Raw genomic sequence first — 20,247 nt, 5'->3', positions numbered from 1 at the left:
GATTTTCTGTGTTGTTACATTACTACCCTAAAGAAAAGAAAGGGCAGCTTTGAATAATAAAAAAATGTATATGATATACGTATACATATGGGTATCGGTCTGATACTGACGTAAATTACTGGATCGGATATCGGAGAGAAATAAAAAATGTAATCCGATCCATTAAATATCAAAAAAGCACCTCACAAAACTTGCGACATGGCGTAACTCTGCTCATAACCGTAGCACGTGGCAGCAGTGTGCGTCACGTGATAGAGCAGCTGTGTGTTTTTGTAGCCTCGCTAACAATCCGGCATTTCATCTCCGAGGAAGTTATCCCAGAGAGAAGTAAAGCAAATGTGTAAGTTCATCTCTGAATGTTTCTAAGGAATTCCAGCGTTAAGCTTAACAACGATATATGGAGCGACTGCCTCTTCTCTCCCTCCCTCTCCTGCTGCTACTTCAATCATGAAACTGATTAATGATCAGCTGATCGGCTTTTCTGTCGCGAGTCCGTCTCTCTTGTTTGTGTGCTTCTCACCAGAAAGAGGAAACCAGCGGCTGAACAACAGCAGCACGTTTAAGCTTGATAAGCTGTTGTTAGAATTTATTTATTGTTACTTTCTACTCGAGGATCCTTTTCTACGTAGCTGACGGCTGGTAACTGTGCAGGGGCGGATCTAGCAAAGTTTAGCCAGGGGGGCCGATAGGGCATGAACAGGGAAAAGGGGGCAAAGACATTCTTTTCTTTCTTATTCTCATTTAAAATGTCTAGCTTTTAATAAATAATTATCCGAATCTTACACCCAAAGATTTAATCTGATGTAAAATGTATAGAAGTCCATTACTGTATATAGTAACTATTAAGTCTAATATATATACCCTAGTAAGCTATAGTACATAGAAATATGTTGAATCTATTTAATTATTCTTCAAAAATAATTGATTTCTGTGCATTTTTTTCACACTGCATCAAATTTAAGTTGATTACGTCAATTAAGCATCATGAGGTGGAGGGTGGGGGGTGGTTCCCTATTTTTTTTTTTGGGGGGGGGGGTTAGAACCCTATTAGTTAGGTTGCTTACTCTTTAAAATACCAGAATAGGGAGGATGGAGCAGGTTTAAGTTTATTAGATTGATCAGTGTAGCTGAACTATGAAATACTTTGGGTGCAGTGTATTTTTTGCATACAGGTATAACAGAATAGCTTTAGTGTTTGTTTTTATTTAAACTTGAGTATGAACTTATACAAAATGCAGCAAGATATTAAAAAACTGTTTTATTGATTAAAAACACACTATATCGGATTCATATCAGTATCGGCAGATATCCCAATTCATGATATCGGTATCGGACATAAAAAAGTGGCATCGTGCCATCTCTAATAATATCTTACTACGCACGAGGTTGAATGGATGGCAGTAATTACATGAATGCCACCTTTCTTAACCTGTCATAATTCAGTGTGTTTAAAACTGCTGTGTGTGTGTGTTCCAGGTGACCCGGACTTCATCAGAGAGCATCACCTCAGTCCCGGCATCCAGCGCCTCGGGCTCTCCCAGCAGAGTCATCTATGTAAGACTGCATCACCTCTATTCACCCTTAAGGGAGCAACAGATGACTTTTGTACCTCTGTGCTCCTCCAAGTGTCAGTATGCAAATAAAAACTAAATCTGTCTCCTGTCTGCTGCCAGGCCAAGCTAGGAGAGGAAATGCTGGACTACAAGGACCTGGCAGCCCTTCCAAAGACCAAGGCCATCTATAACATAGATAGGCCTGACATGTTGTCTTACTCTCCCTATGTCAGCTACCCATCTGACGAGAGGCACTATGGAGAGGTAACTCCGACTCCATTTTCATTCGCTGCTGTGATGAAGTTTTTCACTAGTAATTCTTATGGTTTGTCATGACTCCGTTATGAGAGTAGAACAATACTTCTATAAAACAAATTTAAGTTTCAGTAAAATTGTAACTAAAGGGGTTTTAAATGGCTCAGAAAGCAAGTAAACATAACTTTGGTACAGTAACAAGAGTAAACGGAATTCACTACACACATTCTTACCTGCTTAACTGTTAATGAGTGTCAGCCAGAGACTAGCCAAATATGGGCGATATGGAGCAAGTGTTTCTGTCCTGATATTGTTTGTTAAGGTGAATTTGAATGTATGCAGCATATATCCAGACTTAAACTGAAAACCAGAGGAATGTGTCTTTTTTTCTAACGATTTAATACGTCCAATCATCCTTTTATCTCTAAAGAACTGATTTGTTCACAGGTTTCTTTCTGTCTCACTCCAGTGAATGAATGCAATTTGAGCGAGAAACAATCCTTGTGTCGCTTCTTCCCTGTCTTTTCGTTTTATTCTTCACCTTCCTCATCCTCCATCATCGCAGTGAAGTCATTCATTAATGCCACACTGCAGTTCAGCCACAGCTTCACAGCCCTGACCTTATAAGCCGAACTGTAAACTTCCTCATTCACTCATCAGCAATGTCCTTGCATTTGGACATCATTGCTCACTCCCACTCTCATTGCTGGTTGGTTAACTCATATATTCTCACATATGAGTTTTTCCTAATCATTGGCTCTTTCCCCATTTTCATTTGCAGTCTCCCCAGCTGCTTTCTCCTACTCCTACTGAGGTAATGTGATGCACTGTGTCTCAATGTGGATGTAAATCATACTTCATCAGTGCCTTCTTGTGTGCTTGTGTGTGAGTGTATGTGTTTGTGGACACAAACAAGTTGTTTGCCATATTTGGGACATAAGAGTTTTCTAGGGTAATTGACAGTTTTAAATGGTTTGTGGGATGTGTTTTAATTGTTGGATTATGTGCAGATATGATAACATTATACTATGTGTTGAGGGGGTAAATCAGCTGTGTTGGATGAAGGACACATCTAAAAGCTGCAGGACACTGGTCCTTGAGGCCTGGAGTAAAGCATGCTCTTTGGTTTCCCTGCCAAAGGCTAATATCAGTAGTGCAGGATTCATTTTCTTAGAGTCACAGTTTTTCAGTTTCAGTTCTTGGCGGATTAGTATAAGCAATAAAAATATATGTAATCAGCTTGTTTTTAAAATAGAACATGCATGTTGTTTTGAAAGTTTGAAAAACATCCAAACCATTTGCTCCATTTGTTGATACATATTTGAAATGAGTTCTGCTCTTAATCATAACAATAAGCGCACACATTTCTCCTCACTCCTGTTATGTTGACGTTATGTTATCTTCGCTCCTTGGTGTGACTTGTGCAACATAACTCAGCTGCCTCACTATTAATATTTTAGAAATTTTTTCTCTGATGTTGAAATTAAGGACTGAGTGCATAGAATGTACTCACTCTGTTTTTATCTTCTGTGTTTGCGTATTCAGGGTGATGGGGAAAAATCACCCCGTCAACGGAGGCCATCGAGCCCCAGCTCTAACAGCTCCCTGGGGGGCTATGGGCGGTACACCCCGTCTCGTTCCCCTCAGAACTACAGCCGACCAGGTATTAGCAAAACCCCATAATCCATACATCACTGTGGCCTTATGAAAAGCTGAAAGGTCTTACTTTCCAATTATGTCCAGGTTTAACCTGTATTAGATCCAACAGTTTATGGCTCAGTCACACTAGACTAATAATAGGACAGAGGGTGCTCACTGAGTGCACTACTTTTTTATTTTTAATTTATAAATGGTTGTTTTTGGTTGTGTTACTATATAAAAATAAAGTTGCAGAGTGCCACTGTTTTCACTCGGTCGACTGCAGAATTAAGTAAAGTCCCAATACAAAACTTGCATTTGCACCATTATCAAGTAAAGTACAAGTGCATTAAAACTGCAGGGATAGTCTTGACAGAACTTGACAGAAATACCAAATTTATTTATTATTTAGAAAATCAAAGCCTCCAAGCTAGTTTAGTCAAACATCTCAAGCTGTGCTGTATCATATACATGTAACATGCTTTACTCTCGTCATAGACCAAACACACTCTCCCAACTTGGTGGTCTGTTTAAGCTACACATCTTTCTTACATGTTAATGCTGCTGCACAGCATCACTGCTTGCTATTTGAACCCCTCCACCACCCCAGCGTCCACCTGTGTGCTCTTCATCAAATCATTACATATGTTTAGCGTAGTTGCAGGTAGTGATAAGAGAAGCCTAGGAACTGTTTTCTTCTGTGTTCTGTAATATATATGTATATATGTATATGTACATATGTGTATATATATATATATATATATATATATATATTACTTTGTGGTTTCTTACCCTTTTTCCAAACAGATTTAAAGGCTTTAAAGAAACTTCGTATCCTAATAAGTTTATCCTATGCTTTGTACTCTCCTGTGATTTGCTTGGATACCTAGGACCAGAGATATACCTTGCCGGTAGACACAGCAGCCAAGCTTTACCCCCAGCCCTCATGGGGGGCATTAAGTACCCCTCCACCTGGGCCAGGAACACATCCTCCCCACCCATGTACTATTCTGGTGGGGCTGAAGGGAGCAGTGGTGGTGGTAGTTGTGGCAAGTACTCGCCTACACCAACAGGTGGTAGTGCAGGCTTGTCTTTACACCTAAATCCCACCACCCTGGCTATGCTGCAGCAGCACAACTATATCCCTTACTTTAGAGGTATTAGTGACTAAAGACATGGTCCAATGCAGACAATGGACTACTTGCTAGAATCATTCCTGCTAAAATTTTAAAAAGAGAAAAATAAAAATAAAAGCCAACTAAAAATCTATATATTTAAATATTTAAAAGAGGCTTTAACGTGTCCCAAAAGCTGGTTTCCAAGATGCCCGAAAAGAAGCGTGGAAACCTGGTGATTCAGCAGCAAACCAGTCCTCTCTGTATTCGACTAAGATCTAAGGTCTTACAGAATGGAGTGCTGTGACCAATGACCCGACTTCGCATGGGTTTACCAACAGTTTAACCGTGTGCTGTAAACTCTCACTGTGTGTCTTTGAGGACCTGGATTTACCATAGACTTATGAGCCATAATGGGAATAGACTATACTGGTGTGAACTGCTGTAAATGTTGGGTCACTCATGAAACTTTATTTTCATTCTGTATTCTCACTGATTCTTGAACTAAAGCCATGAAACCACTGATGCGGTTTTCAGTGTCACACATCCCTGAAATCAACATCACAAACCAATACCTTTCACATTTCCCTCGCATAATGTAACCCCTGCCCGGGGGCTTATTCAACAAGCTCGCTTTCCTTCATCCCCTGATCTCCCTCACCTCTCAGGGTTCAAACAGGACCCCCTACCTGACCCTAAACCTAGGACATCCCTGCATCTCAGTTTACCTCCTCCTAACGGTAAAGACAATAGCAGTTCTGTTCTCTGTGTTTCCTCTCCCTGTAGTGGAATGGATAGCAGGTTTTGTGATGTTGTGTTCTGGTATTGTGGTGTTAACAGGTTTCATGGGATGCATCAAGGCATATTTTTAGGACTGCTCCTTTTTTCTCATTCTGCTTGCCCTGTTCACTTGTGTCTGTGAATGTGGTTATTGTTGTGCATGGTTTAACTCCTTGTAGACCTGTTTGTGACCCTAATACATCTGGTATTAACTTTTAGAGAATGGTTAAGGGCGATTTCATCTTTGCACTTGTCTGTTCTGCCTAGCTTTGATCTTAGATCTACTCTGCTATTTTTCTTGAATGATTGTCATTGTCATAATACAGTCTTTATCACCGTGAATTTGATATAAATCTTGAAGACAATGTAGGTTTTCTTACTTGATGATTTGGTAAATTCCTAACACAGAATCATTGGAAAAGTCTATTGTGTACGTCAGAGATCTACATTGTGTCAGAGAGGATTAAGAGGATAAGTAGCAGCTTGGTGCTTGCTAATCAAATGCCGTACACTTGAATAGTTGGTCATTGGCAAGTGTGTCCAAAACTCAAAGCTCTGGGAGTTTATTGTTCAGTAGTATTCAGGTATATGTTAACACAATACCACAATCTGGGAGTGGAAGGAGCGCACACACCAGGAGCTACATCACAGACTCTATAGGTCTTGCTTAACATGTTACATGTTGAAGTTCATAATAGTACAATAAGAAAACACTAAACAAGTATGGCTTGTTTGGAAGGATGTTCTAAAAAGAACAGGCCAGCATGGCTTGGGTTTGCAAAGTTGCATGTGAACAAACCACAAGACTTCCGGAACAATATCGTTTGGACAGATGAGATCAACGTGGAGATGCTGGCCATAATGGACAGCATGCAACAGGAAAATGATCCCAACAGATTGGCTGAAAAAGAAAAGAACCAAGGTGTTGCAGTGGCCCAGTGAAAGTCCAGACCTCAAACTGTTAGATATCTTAAGAGAGCTGTGCATGAACAAATGCCCACAAACATCAATGAGGAGAAGCAGTGGTGAAGAGAAGCAGAACAACATTTTTCTTAATAATGCAAGATAGTGATAAAGTGCTCATGTGCTCATGTGTGTGTTCAGTTTTTCACAGGACTGCATCAGGCCCTGTGAAAACTTTCTTTTTCATATCATTGCATCTGCAGATGTTGTCAATTTTTCCGCAACAGGACCCAATAAAATGTTCCATGACACGGTTTTAAAAAAACACTTGGCTTAATACCACCAGTAATCAGTTGATTCAGCAATAAAACCATAAACACAAACTAGTGCACAGTGAATGTGGAGTCTAGAGATATTCCCACCCTGACACTTTCAGGCAATCATACACGTGTATCAAAAGATGTATCACCCACAATAGATAATAATATATGAATTGATATTAATATACCACTTAACTTACCATTTCAGCTTTGCCCTACTGTACCTGCTCCACCCAATAATATGAACATTAAAACTCATGTTAGCAGTGTTGTCTGCTTATGCCTTGGGCTGCATTTGGCTGCTGTTTTAAACGTAGTTTTATGAGCACATCCATATTTGTTTAATGGGTAAATAAATGGATAATTAGATAAGCTGCTAATAATTTTTTAGAACTATATAAATTTAAGCTTGAGAAAACTCTTGTAAAATGGCATTATGAGTTTGACCTTTCCAGTCGTTTCAGCATTTAGCACTATCAGAGAGAGCCTAGTTTACTGATGGCTGAAGGGCATGCAAGGTCACAAATGCCCACTCCTTCAAAAGGCTGCACAAGGACTATTAAGCTCAAATATTTGCTTAGTAGTTTTAATTTTTAATGCAATTTGAAGATTACTTGTAGAGTGATTTAAGAGGTGGAGACACATTTTGCACAGAAAACCACGAGCACTTGGGCCATGGGGGGTTTTTTTCACAGTGGGGTGAAGAGGGTGAGATGGGGACTCTTTTATGGGGAAGATGAAAGAGAGGAGTAACACAGAAATGAAACAGACCAAGCAGACTGATCTGTAATTTGGGATCTGGTTTCCAGTTGCAGTGGCATGCAGCGTAGTGTTGCCTTAGAACTGCTGTTTGTCTTTATAGAATAGAATAGCCTTTATTGTCATTGTACAGAGTACAACGAATGCAACAGACTTGTGTTTTAATGATGTTTTATTGTAGTATTAAGACTTGCTGTCAGCTGCACTCAAGTTATCCAGATGTTTTGCTCTGCAGATTGGCCCCTATGGGGCAAAAAGTGTTTTGAAATGAAGTGACACTGATGAAGGATATTTAGGAAAGAACCTTGTAAGGATGAAAAATGCATGTTTTCGTTTTAATCCCCAGATTCCTTGTTAATGATCCCAAGCCATCTTTTATATCTTGTTTTGTGTTATTGGTTTTTGATTAATGAATGACTTTGCCATTGTGTAATCTGTTCAGATAAACTGTAATGCATCTCCTCCCAAACTCTCTTAGCCTCGTGTCTTAGCTCCAGATGTTTGTATGGATGTTCTGCCCTACATTTAGACCCGCACTAACAGTACTATTGTGTGTATGTGTGTGTTTAAGTGTGTGAAGGGGATCCACTTAGACTTGCGTGACAGTGATCTCATCCACTTGCATCCAGATCCCTGACGATAATTCCTCTGTGTCTAAGGGGAGATGAGTGTGTGTGTTCAGTCAGCTAACACTCTCACACAGAGACACAGTCTCAGTTCTTCCTCAAAGCTCTGGATGTAGAGTGTTTATTACTTTTGGCTTCACTGTTGTCAGTGACTCCATCACCCAGCCTGCTTGTGTTGTAACAGTGGGTGTGCCCTGGTTACGCAGCACCCATATGCATGCAGTCAGCAAAATTCATGTCACATTGTTACACTTAGCACATGGAAAATGTTACGTGATGAGAGGTCATCCGCCCTTCAGGTGTGCTATGATACTGATTTTTATTGTCTTTTTTACATTTATATTATAAGGTAAAGACCCTACAATAATAAGGTCACTTATAATTCAAACAAAGATTTGTAGTAGATGTGTGGTAGAAGCTTTTCAACAGCTGTTTCCAAACATTTCGGAGGACTTTCTGAAACCACAGAGTAGCATAGGGTTGACAACTCCGACGGCTTTATATGTTCCAAGTAAATCGCTTGATTGGTTTTCAATAATGACTTCTACGGAATAAACAAACTAAAAACAAGTTCCTGCTGTCCTGTGCAGAGTTGCAAGAGGCCTTTTCTATCTTAATGTGCGGCTCGCACATTAAGACGACATCTTTACATGTCTGCCATGTCACATTCTGACATGGCAGACATGTAAAGAACTCTGTGGACATCCCACAATTGGTACTTTTAACTGGCCTCATACGTTGACATACTTTAAAGAAAACTCTTGAATTAATAACGTTTTGTATTAATGTCTTTATGCGAGGTAAATTTGACATGTAGCGTAAAGCTGGCAGTAAGACTGAAAAAAGAGTAATAGAAAATGCCAATCTGAATCCTACAGGCTGAGATGTAAGTGGCCTAAGATAAATGAGCATCTGAAACTCTACTTTGCATTTAGCTTCTTAATGATACTTTGAAAGGAAAGTGTCTTCCTGTGCCTGGGAATCCCAGTAAATATCTAAAAATATCTCATTTGGGCTGATGAACAACATAGTGTAAGATTATTTAACATTAAAGTGCTAGCAAGAATTATTTATAAATCTCATCACTTAGCAGGTAGAAGACCCAAATAACATCCCACAAAAATTTGATTATTCAGGATATAATGAATACAGACACTGTAAATGGCTGGGTTATCAAGTCACTGGATAAGGTATTATAGTAATAGCTGCATGTCTGAGCTGTATAAGTAACCTTACCATAATACTGTTTTCTGCCCCCCACCCCCCTTCCCTTTTTTTCCCCTTCCTTTCCCAAAACCTTTCCCCTTTGTCTTCCATACTCAATGCCCTCCACGTTTGGAGGTAGTGAAAGCGGTCGGAGTACCCCCAGCTTATCCACCTATTCCGATGGCAAATCTCCCTCATCTACTTCTACATACGTGGCTGCTCCCCGGCATTTCCACATACCAGGTAGGCCATACAGGACTGCTTAGCTCACAGCTCAGCCTACAATTTTCACATCATACCGCTTTAAACAATAGGCCATCATTAACTGTAGCCATTATAGAATCCTGATCAAACTAAACTAAACTAAACTTGCTGTAATAATCTGTTGTGAACTTAGGTGCAGGTTAGATTAACTGCAGCAAAGTTAAAATCTCAGCCAGTGGAATTCACACACTTTGGGTGTCTAGTTTGTCTTATTCATTTATTTATTTATTTATTTAGTTATATAAAATGAAATTAATTGATGCAATTTCTTTCCAGTAATTTGCACAGAAAAGCTTTTGACACTATTAAGAAGATCAAAGACATAGAGCTCAATTATTATTTGAACAAGTATCAGTGTCTCTATTAAGCCAGTGGGTTCTTCTAAATGGCCCGAATCAGCTTGATGAATGCCACCAGTAAATAACTATGCCATCACAGCAGAGGAAAGTTTGTCTTTACCTGGACGGAAGGCTTTGAGGACCAGGCAATTGGTAACATTGGCAAGATTCTTCTTACTCATAAGAGAGACACTAATTATAATTTTCACAGGATTATTATGGTTTTTTCATGCAGACTATTTTAGCACATTACTTCTTTATGTTCTGTTAGGCTCTTGGACTTTAATTCACAGTGTTCTTACTGTTTACTAATTTCAGAATAACTGCACAGAAATAATCAAACAGCAGTGACACAAGAGCCCAACATTTGGAAAAGCAGTAACATTTTAACTGTGTTGTCCTCGCTGTTTCTCAAAGAGGGAAATGGAAAAATAATTCCCATTGTCAATTATACTGTCAGTCATGGAGAAGGGGGGAAAAACCCCTCATGCTGGAAGCAAGTTATCCACTTCATGGCTTTCACAGTCATTGCTTTTATATGGATATTGTTTCAAATGCTGACAGGCACTGAAACAATCCAGAGAAATGACCAGCATCTGTTGTTTTATTGTGAGTCCTGTTTCTGCCGTGTCTTAATGTGTGACAGTCGTTACTAAGCATCTCCATCAGAGGCCTAGACAGGTTCACTGACACTAAGATGGATTAGATCAGCTTTAGGGGATAACACACAGTCCTCATCATTCTGCAGAGGTCCTTTATCGAGCACTGCAGTGTTTGCAACAATTCTTGAACAAACCTTCAACTTTGGGCTTATGTTTAATGTTTATGTTATTAATTTAGATGCCATTTTTTAATGATTTTATTTGACATTTTCTCAAATCTGCTAATACAAGTGGACTTTTTGATGCCAGAGGATTATGTGTGGCTGCTGATTTTAATCTTTCAGTATCATTCAATTGTTCTGCATCAAATGACCCGCCATTCCCAATAAATTTATGTGTTTTGAATATGTTGCATGAATTTAAAATTGCTGATTTATTTGAGGTGCCAAAATGAAAATGACAAATGACTTGTGTTGAATCAGCTTTCCTGTTCCCCCGTTTGCTTCTTAAATATATCTCATCCCGCAATAACTGCTAACTCATGCTTCTTTTTCTCCATTTTCTCTTTCTTTCTCTACCCTGCCCATGTTGGCTTCTTCCATTTTCTTTCTTCTGCTCTGTTCCCATCTTCAGAGACTATGGTCAAAGATAATATCTATAGAAAACCCCCCATCTACAAACAGCATGGTACAGTCCACTTCGTTCTTAACGCTTCTTTATCTGGTCTGGTCTCTGCACGATGTGTTGCATGCTGCCCGTCAGTCGTGTCATTCATTCCAGTTCTCCTCCTTTATGTTCTAAGAACTGCGCTTGTCTAGAAGGCTCTATGGATCTACATGCATAGAACTGGTGTACTTCACCCAGAATCCATGATTGTTGAACAATTGGATGGTGGGCAATGCTATGGCAATTTAACAACAAAATATAATAATAATTTTAAAAAAACCTCAAAGTTTCTGATCAAACATTTTAGGTGTGAGTTACATGATGCTACCTACAGTGTGACCCTTCTCTGAGAGCAGATGGCCTTGCTTTTACTAAAACCCAATCGGATATTCTGCAGTGTAAAGGTGTGGATGACACATCTCTTAGTTTAAAGGCTTACAGATGCAGAATATTGCAGTGGATCCCAGAGAATTCCTGTAATCCAAGCAGTGTGTCATGAACAGTGTTGGTCAAGTTACTTGAAAAAAGTAATCAGTAACTAATTACTGATTACTTCCCCAAAAAAAGTAATCCTGTTACTTTACTGATTACTTATTTTCAAAAGTAATTAATTACTTAGTTACTTAGTTACTTTTTAAAAACACGATTTACAACCTGAAGAGGTGATAAAGCGATAGATCTTTCAGCCCAATTCTACATTTTCTACATAATCCATCATACAAAATGTAATCAAATTGAAAAGTCTCCTTTTTTAAAACTTGTTTTATTAGTTTTAATCTTTTAACTTTATGCATCAAGCAAAAATTTAATTATATGCAACATTCTCTGACTTGAATAAATTAGTTTAACATTTAAACCTATTTTCTGCATATTCCAGCACATAAAATAAAATATTTTTTGTGTTTACACTCAGTCTTTCAAATAGATGCAAGTAAAACACAGCAGAAAATAAATAAAGTCAAAGACTCAGTGGTCCTGTTGCTCTATTTTCACCTGTAAAGCAGGAGTTGGGTAGCCGGAGGTTTACCCTGGTGCAGGTGTGCCGCAGCGGTCAGTGGAAGAATCCGCGAGTTTCTCTGTGAGTTTCCCATTACGTCATTGCGCACTCAGTGCTTGCTTGGAAGTTTGGGGTTTTTTTTTCACTGTAAAAAGAAGTTTTCTTCCCACGCACGATGGACACTAATGTTTTTGTCACTTTTTATGGAATCAAACTCAAAGTAAGGTCAGTACTTCCACGCTTTAAACGCTGCACGCTCATACTCTCTCCCGCACTCGATATATGATCCATTGTTGATCTGCACACAGCTGTTGTCACTAACAGCGCACTCGCTTACGTCTCTGTCGTTAGACATTCTTGCTAAAATTAGTAACGCAGTAACGCAGCGTTCCTACGGGAAAGTAACGGTAATCTAACTACCGTTTTTGCAATAGTAATCCCTTACTTTACTCGTTACTTGAAAAAAGTAATCAGATTACAGTAACGCGTTACTGCCCATCTCTGGTCATGAACAGTGCAGTTTGCATTTCATTGCAACACAACAGATAAAATTCCTGCTGAAATGTCAAACAAAAAATGAAATGTATGATTTAGGATAATTTATTATTCTGGATATTCACTGTTTAGTTTCTATATAGTTTGAATGCCTTTCTCCATTATTCTGTTACTTTTTGTTCCTTTAAGGAGAAACAAGTATTTAATGTACCTCTCTATGTTAGCCAGCGTTTCAGAATATGCTAACATGTTTGCCTAAAATTGCTTAAAAACTTCTATGACTTGTGTTCACTGTTAACGAAATCATTTACCGCAGGCTTTTGGGAACTATCCCATTTAATGATGGTACTGGCACCTAAAGGATAGAGTATGTTAAATACAGTGTTGGTCAAGTTACTTGAAAAAAGTGATTAGTTACTTTACTACTTATTTACTTACTTAGTTACTTTAAAAAAAAATAAACACTCTGAATAGGTAATAAAGCAAAAGACCTTTCAGTCCAATTCTACTTTCTCTACATAATCCATCATATATAACGGAGTCAAATAAAAAAATGTATTTTTAAAAATTGTTTTATTAGTTTTAATCTTTTAACTTTATGCACATTGCATTAAGAAAAAAATATAATCAACAGTCTTTGACTGGAAGAAATTAGTTTAACATTTAAACCTATTTTCTGCATATTACAACATATAAAATAAAATAATTTTTTATGTTTATACTCACTCTTTCAAATAGATGCAAGTAAAACACAGCAAAAAAATAAATCAATCAAAGAGTCCTGTCGCTCCTAAATCAATTTTCATCTGTTTAAATGGTAAATGGCCTGCATTTGTATAGCGCTTTTCTAGTCCATAGGAACCCAAAGCGCTTTACACTACATTCAGTCATTCACCCATTCACACACACATTCACACACTGGCGATGGCAAGCTATATTTGGCATGCAGCCAGGATGCAGCCTGGGATCGAACCACCGACCTTCTGATTAGTGGCTGACCTGCTCTGCCACCTGAGCTACAGCCACCCCAGTGGTGGCTGTTTAGCAGGAGTCATGTCAGTGGGGGGATCCGGGGATTTCTCTCTGAATTTCACATTCCCGTGGCAGCGTGCTTGGTCCTCGCTCAGATTTGAAGTTTAATTTTTCGCTGTAGAAAGAGGTTTTCTTCCCACGCAGAGTGTACACTAATGTTTTTGTCACTTTTCACGAAATCAAACTCAGTAATATCAGTACTTCCACGCACTCCATTGTTGATCTGCGCACGTCTGTTACCACGGACGTTGCATGTTCGTGCATCATTGTCATGAGACACTCTCACAAACAAACTCACAGTTTAGTGACGCAGTAATGCAGCATGCTTAGGGGAAAGTAACAGTAGTAGTAATCCCTTACTTTACTCGTTACTTGAAAAAAGTAATTGGGTTACACGTTACTGCCCATCTCTGGTTAAATATCGGGGAGTCCCGATCAAACATATATACACATTTGCTAAATCAACATTGTTCAGTATATGTCAGGTTATCTCTCGTTTGGGGTCTGTAGGTAACATTGTTTCACAATGTTATAATTTATTTTTTTTACCAATTTTAGAAATACCCCTAATTTCAATATCTCACACAGTGAAACATTGATTATTCATCTTCCTAATCCAAACTATGTGGGAGTGGAGCTGTTTGGGATTTGGGCCCATGGGTGTTTTTTGCTCATCCTGTTCCTGCATGTGTGCACTCATTCCACCAGCTCATTGGTTGGTTTCATTGGTGATGCTGTAACTGTGTGTACACTGTGAATGGTCAGGCACATGAATCATGTTGTGTTAGTCTGTTCGGTTAGTATGGTGACGTGTCTCTGTGTGTCTCTACCCTAATCATTGTGTTGTGTACCTAAATTATATTTTTGGTCTACACTTCTAGTAACCCTAGACTATGTTGCATACTTTAGGAAATCTAGTCTAACTTCACAGGGTCACCCAAAATGCATGAACACGGGACTCCAAGGAGCTAATGTCACCACTACCACACAAGGATATCATCATCACTATCAACAAGTAACAGTGACATGTAAATCAACTGAGCTGGCTTTTGACAGCTAGATTGGAAGCATTCCAGCAGACATTAGATCACTGACAAAGTGTACTGTTTGCCAAAAAAAGAAAAACAACTTTACTGATCTCCTAACTGCCTTTAAACGTGTGATGTGTTTTAGCTTAAGTTCATTTTCAGTGGGCTACACCTACTTTGTGGGAATTGGATCCAGATTTTTTAGGGGTCATCTCTAAAGTTTTAATGTTTTACACACTCTTGCGTATGAATTCACTTAACATCATAATGTCAGTATGTCAGAAACATCACAAATAGCTCCACATGCTAATATGATAAGTTTACAACAAGGCTGTGACCAACACATTTTAAGCTTTAGTTTCTCTTGGCCCCACAACCTGAAGATGTACATTAATTAACACTGCATTGGGCTATCAAGTGCCTATACTCCTGAAATTGTCTTGTGTTGCAATGCATTCTAATAAAACAGCTACTAGCCTGTTCCTCACTATGACCTCAGTCACACTGGCTTAGATACCATCTTTTATGGCCCTGCCAACCAAGATGAAATTTTATGAAAACACTAGCGCAGAGATAATAAGTGTGACGCAAATAATAAAAAGAGAATGTTTGCCTTTAGAGTAAAAGTTGTGCGTCACAGTTTTAACTTTTACTGCGAAGTTCTTTTGATTCTGGTTTGTGTTGCACCTGTTTTTGAGTCTCTAACAGCAGCCTCCACTAACTATTCTCCAATAGATATTTTTCCCAAGCAATCTGTGATTGCCAGGAGGTTGCCAATTGGTCCCAAGCCCTTTCTGACAGAGGTCATGTTGAAAGTTTTGCTATTCGGCGTTGCTTTTTTCAGAATTGTGAAATCGTTAACAGAGAGATTAAGGATAAGTATATAACAATACTATTACTTATAAGTAAAAGTAATAAAATAATGTTGCACTTTGTGTTTTGCTTCCAGATGACGGTTTATTTATTTCAGTATTAACTACAGGACTGGAAAATTAAATTCACCAAATACAAAGAGTTGATTCTTTAGAGGAAATTGTTGCCCTTGGCCATTGACACATAAATTTGAAAGCTGAAGTTTGGTTCTTGAGTAAGATAGATTGTCAAAGCAACATTACGATTCTCTTCTGGCACAGTAATGATTCACAGGAGAGTTCATGGTCATCTGTCATTTAGCAAACTGGTTATAAATGTAAAAGAAATGCTTTTGGGGGTCAGATCTAGCCATTTCTATCTATCCTCGTGAGACAAGGGATATACATACAGAGTTTTATGGTGACTAGACTTGTAGATGGCCAACAAGCCAATGTCCCACGGTGTACAGTGTAATCCTTTAGTTAAAGTATGAATTTTCTCCATTTTTGTAACATTGTGCTTGTGGAGCTCCCTGTGGATGCTCTCTGTGGCCGATGATGTCATGCAAGGGGTCCAGGGATTACTATTGGTGTTAATAGTGCAGCACAAGGGAGCCAAGAGAGAGATAATCCAGCACATTAACTGTCACGTCATGTAACATCTGACTGTTTTACAGCTTCTAGAACATCTTGGCAGGATGGTGAGGATAGCAAGGTGGGTCTGTGTGTACAGTTTCTGTCTTTATCCGTCTTTCCATATCTGTCTCTCTTCAAGTCATTTTCTTAAACTTTACAAATGTTGTACATCCATTCACTAATTTACTAACTCATACTTTGCCATCATCCATCACCTCTTTCCATCTTTCTGTCCTTTTCTCTCTGTCTCTTACTTTCTCCTTGTAGAGGACCAGTTGGATGATTTTGAAGAGTGAGATTGATGGTCAGATTGACATCGACCCCCGCAAATCAACCTGCAGTCTGCCCACTGACACTTCCCAACCTAGTGAGTATCTATTAACAAGCCAGATGCTGAACTAGAGCTGACATAAATGAAAATAATTGTCTTTGCTTTTTTTTAGATTTCCCTTACAATAAGTCTGCATCTTTACCTGGCTATGGAAGAAACGGCATCTACAAGGTGAGCAGACAGATTCTGATATAGAATGGCCACCAAGATGCACAATCTCAGATCTTTGGTAGATCAGCCAAAGATCTTATTTTAAAAGTGTCTAAGAAAGTCAGGTTTAATTTTTTAACAGGACCTGTGTTACTGAGACGTAGCACTGGAAACTCTGAACACTGAACAGTTAACGGTTAATGCCTAGCACCAAACCAATTCACATTTACAGATGAGATGTCCTCACCATAGTTTGGTGCTTCATTAACGCTACAGTCGCACTAGGGAAAACAGTGATTGGAGACTGGAGCATGACCAGAATTACTGTGGCAATGTGCAATACACTTGCAGTTTTGTTGCCTTTCAAGTGGTTACTTCGAAAATGGAGACCAGGTTTGTGACCACTCGCAGTCATTGCTGTCTTCAAAGCTATTTTTGTGCCTCACTATGGTGACTGGGATAAATCAGCAAAAATCACAAATATTTTACCGTCTGTTGCAAATTTCATGCACACAAATTCACATTAACTACTTACGTTCAGTGATCAGTGAAATTTTCACAGATCTGAAACAGAATTTCCTTCGCAAATAGTGACAGTAACTGTGAAATGACAGACTTTGCTTGTATGTAGGAATACCAGCTGACTCAAGTCCACTCTGGCAAAGAGAGGTAAAACAGACAAGCTGCGCTTACTGGCACAGAATGACTCAGATTAACTATAACGTGTTGGAATTCTGTTTGTGTTTTTAAATTAAAGCAGTAATTTTCAAAACCTTGTCAATGGTTCTGATACTGACTGCAGTCGGCTCAAGTCGGAGCATAGTTGTTTAGAGACAACTTGCCTTCTACCAGGCAACCTGGCAAACACTTCACATTGCAGTCACCACAACTACTTGTGATCAGTGACCAGATTTGAAAAAATGCATTCAAATCAGTACCAACAATGGCTCCTACTTGCAATGAAGTTGCCATCCTGTTTCTACTATAGTTTAATTGAGCAAATATAGAACAAATAGATGTCTGGATCTGACAGCTTTTGCCATTTAGACCACTAGCTGGTGCTGTTTCCCATTCAGGGTCTCCATTTCTATGTGATAACACCATGGCTCTATCAAACCAACACTTTCCAGCCTTGTATAGCCTCCCACTCACTACTAATCAACTCAGGAAACCTCAGAGTAGCATATAAACCATTTAAATGTTTTGCTCTACCTTAAAAATCAACCTCCCTTTCCCCACAGCTTTGGTATCAAATTTCACAGGGCCAGTCAGTACCATTCAGTCCACACAGGCAGTGCTCTGGTTTATTTAGGACTTTGGGGGTAGTCTATGAGCCACTGATGCAATATAGCTGCTCTCCCTCGATGTTTGTTGATGGATAGAGGACAGGCAGACAAAACAGAACAGAAGAGGAAATGAAAGCTCAAGAGCCACAATAGAGTCATGGCAAACTATATTGAACTATTTTTCACATGCTGAAATTATTGTTAACATGGTGGATCTAGTGTGCTACAAGTACAATCAAGTGAATGAGACTTACTATCATCGGCTGATTGGAGAGTTTAGTGGTGCACAGTGAGGCCAGATGTATAAAGAGACTTGGATGAGATGGTACGCTTGACACACTGCCTGCACAGAGTTATAAGAACAGAGAAAAAAATGCATGATGATTGCAGCTGGCAGGGTTAACAACAGTGCAAGTCTGACGAAGTTACCTCTGGTCCGAGCGTGGTGTCTTTAACATGCTGAGTGATGTTGAAGCAGTCTAACAGTAACAAAAATTCTGCAGAAAAGGGGGAGCTGTGAGAGTCAGTATGGACAATCCCCAAGGAGTGTAGAGGGACACAAGGGACAAAGAATCCGATTATTAAGTGATGACGTGACGAATCCTACTTCCGGGTCTAAAGTAGTCTGCGTTTAATATGGCTTTTGTGTTGTTAACATGTTTAATGTTATGTATTTTCTTCTATTTAATCTCAAAAAGCTCCTAAAACAGTCAGTGATCCCTGTTGACCTCCCTCGGCTTTTATTACCGCTAATCATTTATTTAAGCTCAGTTTTTAAAACCTTACGATGTAACTACAGCACAGCCCATGCAGCAGTATATGAATGACTAACCTCGTATTGTGGATGGATTATCTCAGTTGTTCTCCTGGCTGAAGTTTGGTCCTTTTACAGCATCCTGCCATGCGATTACATTTGTTCCTGACCACCGAGAACACTCATGTTAACTTTTATCGAGTGGAAAAAAAGTTAGCTTGTTTATATTATGCTAACATAGCTGTGTCGCTAGCGGTCACATAGCACATCATTATATACCAGCTAGCCAAACTTCAGTAACCCTACAAACGTCACTGCTGTTTAGTTTTCTGTCTTCATTTATGTTGGAAGTGATAAGAAAGCTGTACGTTTGAATTTGTTTCCAAAACCCCGCAGTCAGGACATGCTATATTGTATTTAGATGGAAGCTAGCGAGCTAACTTCCTGCTAACTTCTAACTCCGTTAAATGTCATAAATTCCATTTTCATGGATGCCTGGATGTTAAACTCAGTTGTTACACCTGGTAGAGCAGAACGCTGATCATTTTATTAAAGATGAAAGACTTTAGACAGTTTTTCAACTCTCAGTAATGCCATAGTGATTGTTTGATATATGGACCTGCAGCAGAGTTTAGGCCCAGACACGGCTAGTGACGTCAGACTGAATAACCGGATAGCTCAGAAATAAAGGTAGTTGAGGCTCTTGGGGATGGTAAACCTGAACTACCTGCAGTTGCATAAACAGCCAATGGTAGTAATAACACCATTAACACAGACTAGTGACCCCAGGATCACAGAATGGCAATGAAGTTTGTTCTAATGATGATATCGTCTTGTTGGTAGAGAACAGCTGGGATACAATGCTCACTGTACACAAACCTCTCTCGGGAACATAATGCACATAAAAGAGGTGACACATAAGTAGGAAAGATTTCATGATATCAAAGCATTCAGGAGAGAGGATAGGAATTCCAATACTGAATATTTAATAGTTACCTGTCATACTCTAATCATCTTTGACAGACCATAGTAAGCTAATGCAAAGCATCCAAGGAGTTTCAATATCCTGGCAAGATAGAAGCATCTTGGCATCTGTACGTTGCATTATGGGAATATAGCTTTTATATTCCTCTGTAGAGTTTTTTATGAGACAAAAGACTGATCTTTAACTAAGCTACATGCCAAATATTATGTGGACACTACTTATGTAGCTAAATAGATCTGACTTGTTGAGGAATGAACTTGAGACCTGGAGAGGTTGACCTTTGATGTCTGGTACCAAGGGAGCTAATAGTGATAGATTAGGCGTCTTACGGCACATCCCAATGAGATCAGGGTGGGAACCTTTAGAGGCTGAGTAAATGCTTGGGCTGCTTGTCTCTTTCCTTGGACCATAATTCCTAAATGATAGTTTTAAGACTTTGTGCTTTGGAGCGAGTCTCAATTGGTCATTTTAGGAACTGCCAGATACTTCAAGCAATACTGTCTTGGCTTGATTTCTCAGATGTTTAGGCTGACTCTTGGTTTAGTTACAGACACCAAGAAATTCTCTGTACACTGTATATTAGTTTTCTAGCTACCATACCATATTTTTCCACTTTGCAAGCATGATGGTAGGGCATATATTGCATTTCATGTTGTTGCATGGAGACAAATTTAACA

General features: G+C 39.0%; 1 protein-coding gene across 16 annotated transcripts in view; it reads left to right on the top strand.

Annotated features, from left to right (window-relative positions):
- Nucleotides 1–20,247, top strand: part of ablim2 (actin binding LIM protein family, member 2) — an 87,886-nt gene that overhangs the window by 57,531 nt on the left and 10,108 nt on the right. For 8 of the 16 annotated variants that reach the window (XM_013915959.1, XM_013915960.1, XM_005753188.2 and 5 more), the window contains 11 exons: nt 1,477–1,554; nt 1,674–1,817; nt 2,590–2,622; nt 3,354–3,471; nt 4,337–4,603; nt 5,230–5,301; nt 9,291–9,398; nt 10,993–11,046; nt 16,106–16,143; nt 16,332–16,431; nt 16,508–16,566. In XM_013915959.1, the coding sequence (XP_013771413.1) occupies nt 1,477–1,554; nt 1,674–1,817; nt 2,590–2,622; nt 3,354–3,471; nt 4,337–4,603; nt 5,230–5,301; nt 9,291–9,398; nt 10,993–11,046; nt 16,106–16,143; nt 16,332–16,431; nt 16,508–16,566 (1,071 nt within the window). The remainder of the gene's footprint in view (nt 1–1,476; nt 1,555–1,673; nt 1,818–2,589; nt 2,623–3,353; nt 3,472–4,336; nt 4,604–5,229; nt 5,302–9,290; nt 9,399–10,992; nt 11,047–16,105; nt 16,144–16,331; nt 16,432–16,507; nt 16,567–20,247) is intronic. The other 8 variants (XM_005753191.2, XM_013915963.1, XM_013915966.1 and 5 more) reach the window with 7 other exon arrangements.

The sequence above is a fragment of the Pundamilia nyererei genome, unplaced genomic scaffold (genome assembly GCF_000239375.1).
Source record: "Pundamilia nyererei isolate P.nyererei 1_Seehausen unplaced genomic scaffold, PunNye1.0 scaffold00411, whole genome shotgun sequence".
NCBI classification, from domain to species: domain Eukaryota; kingdom Metazoa; phylum Chordata; class Actinopteri; order Cichliformes; family Cichlidae; genus Pundamilia; species Pundamilia nyererei.
Note: the sequence above shows the minus strand (reverse complement) of the source record. Positions and strands in the feature narration are given on the sequence as shown.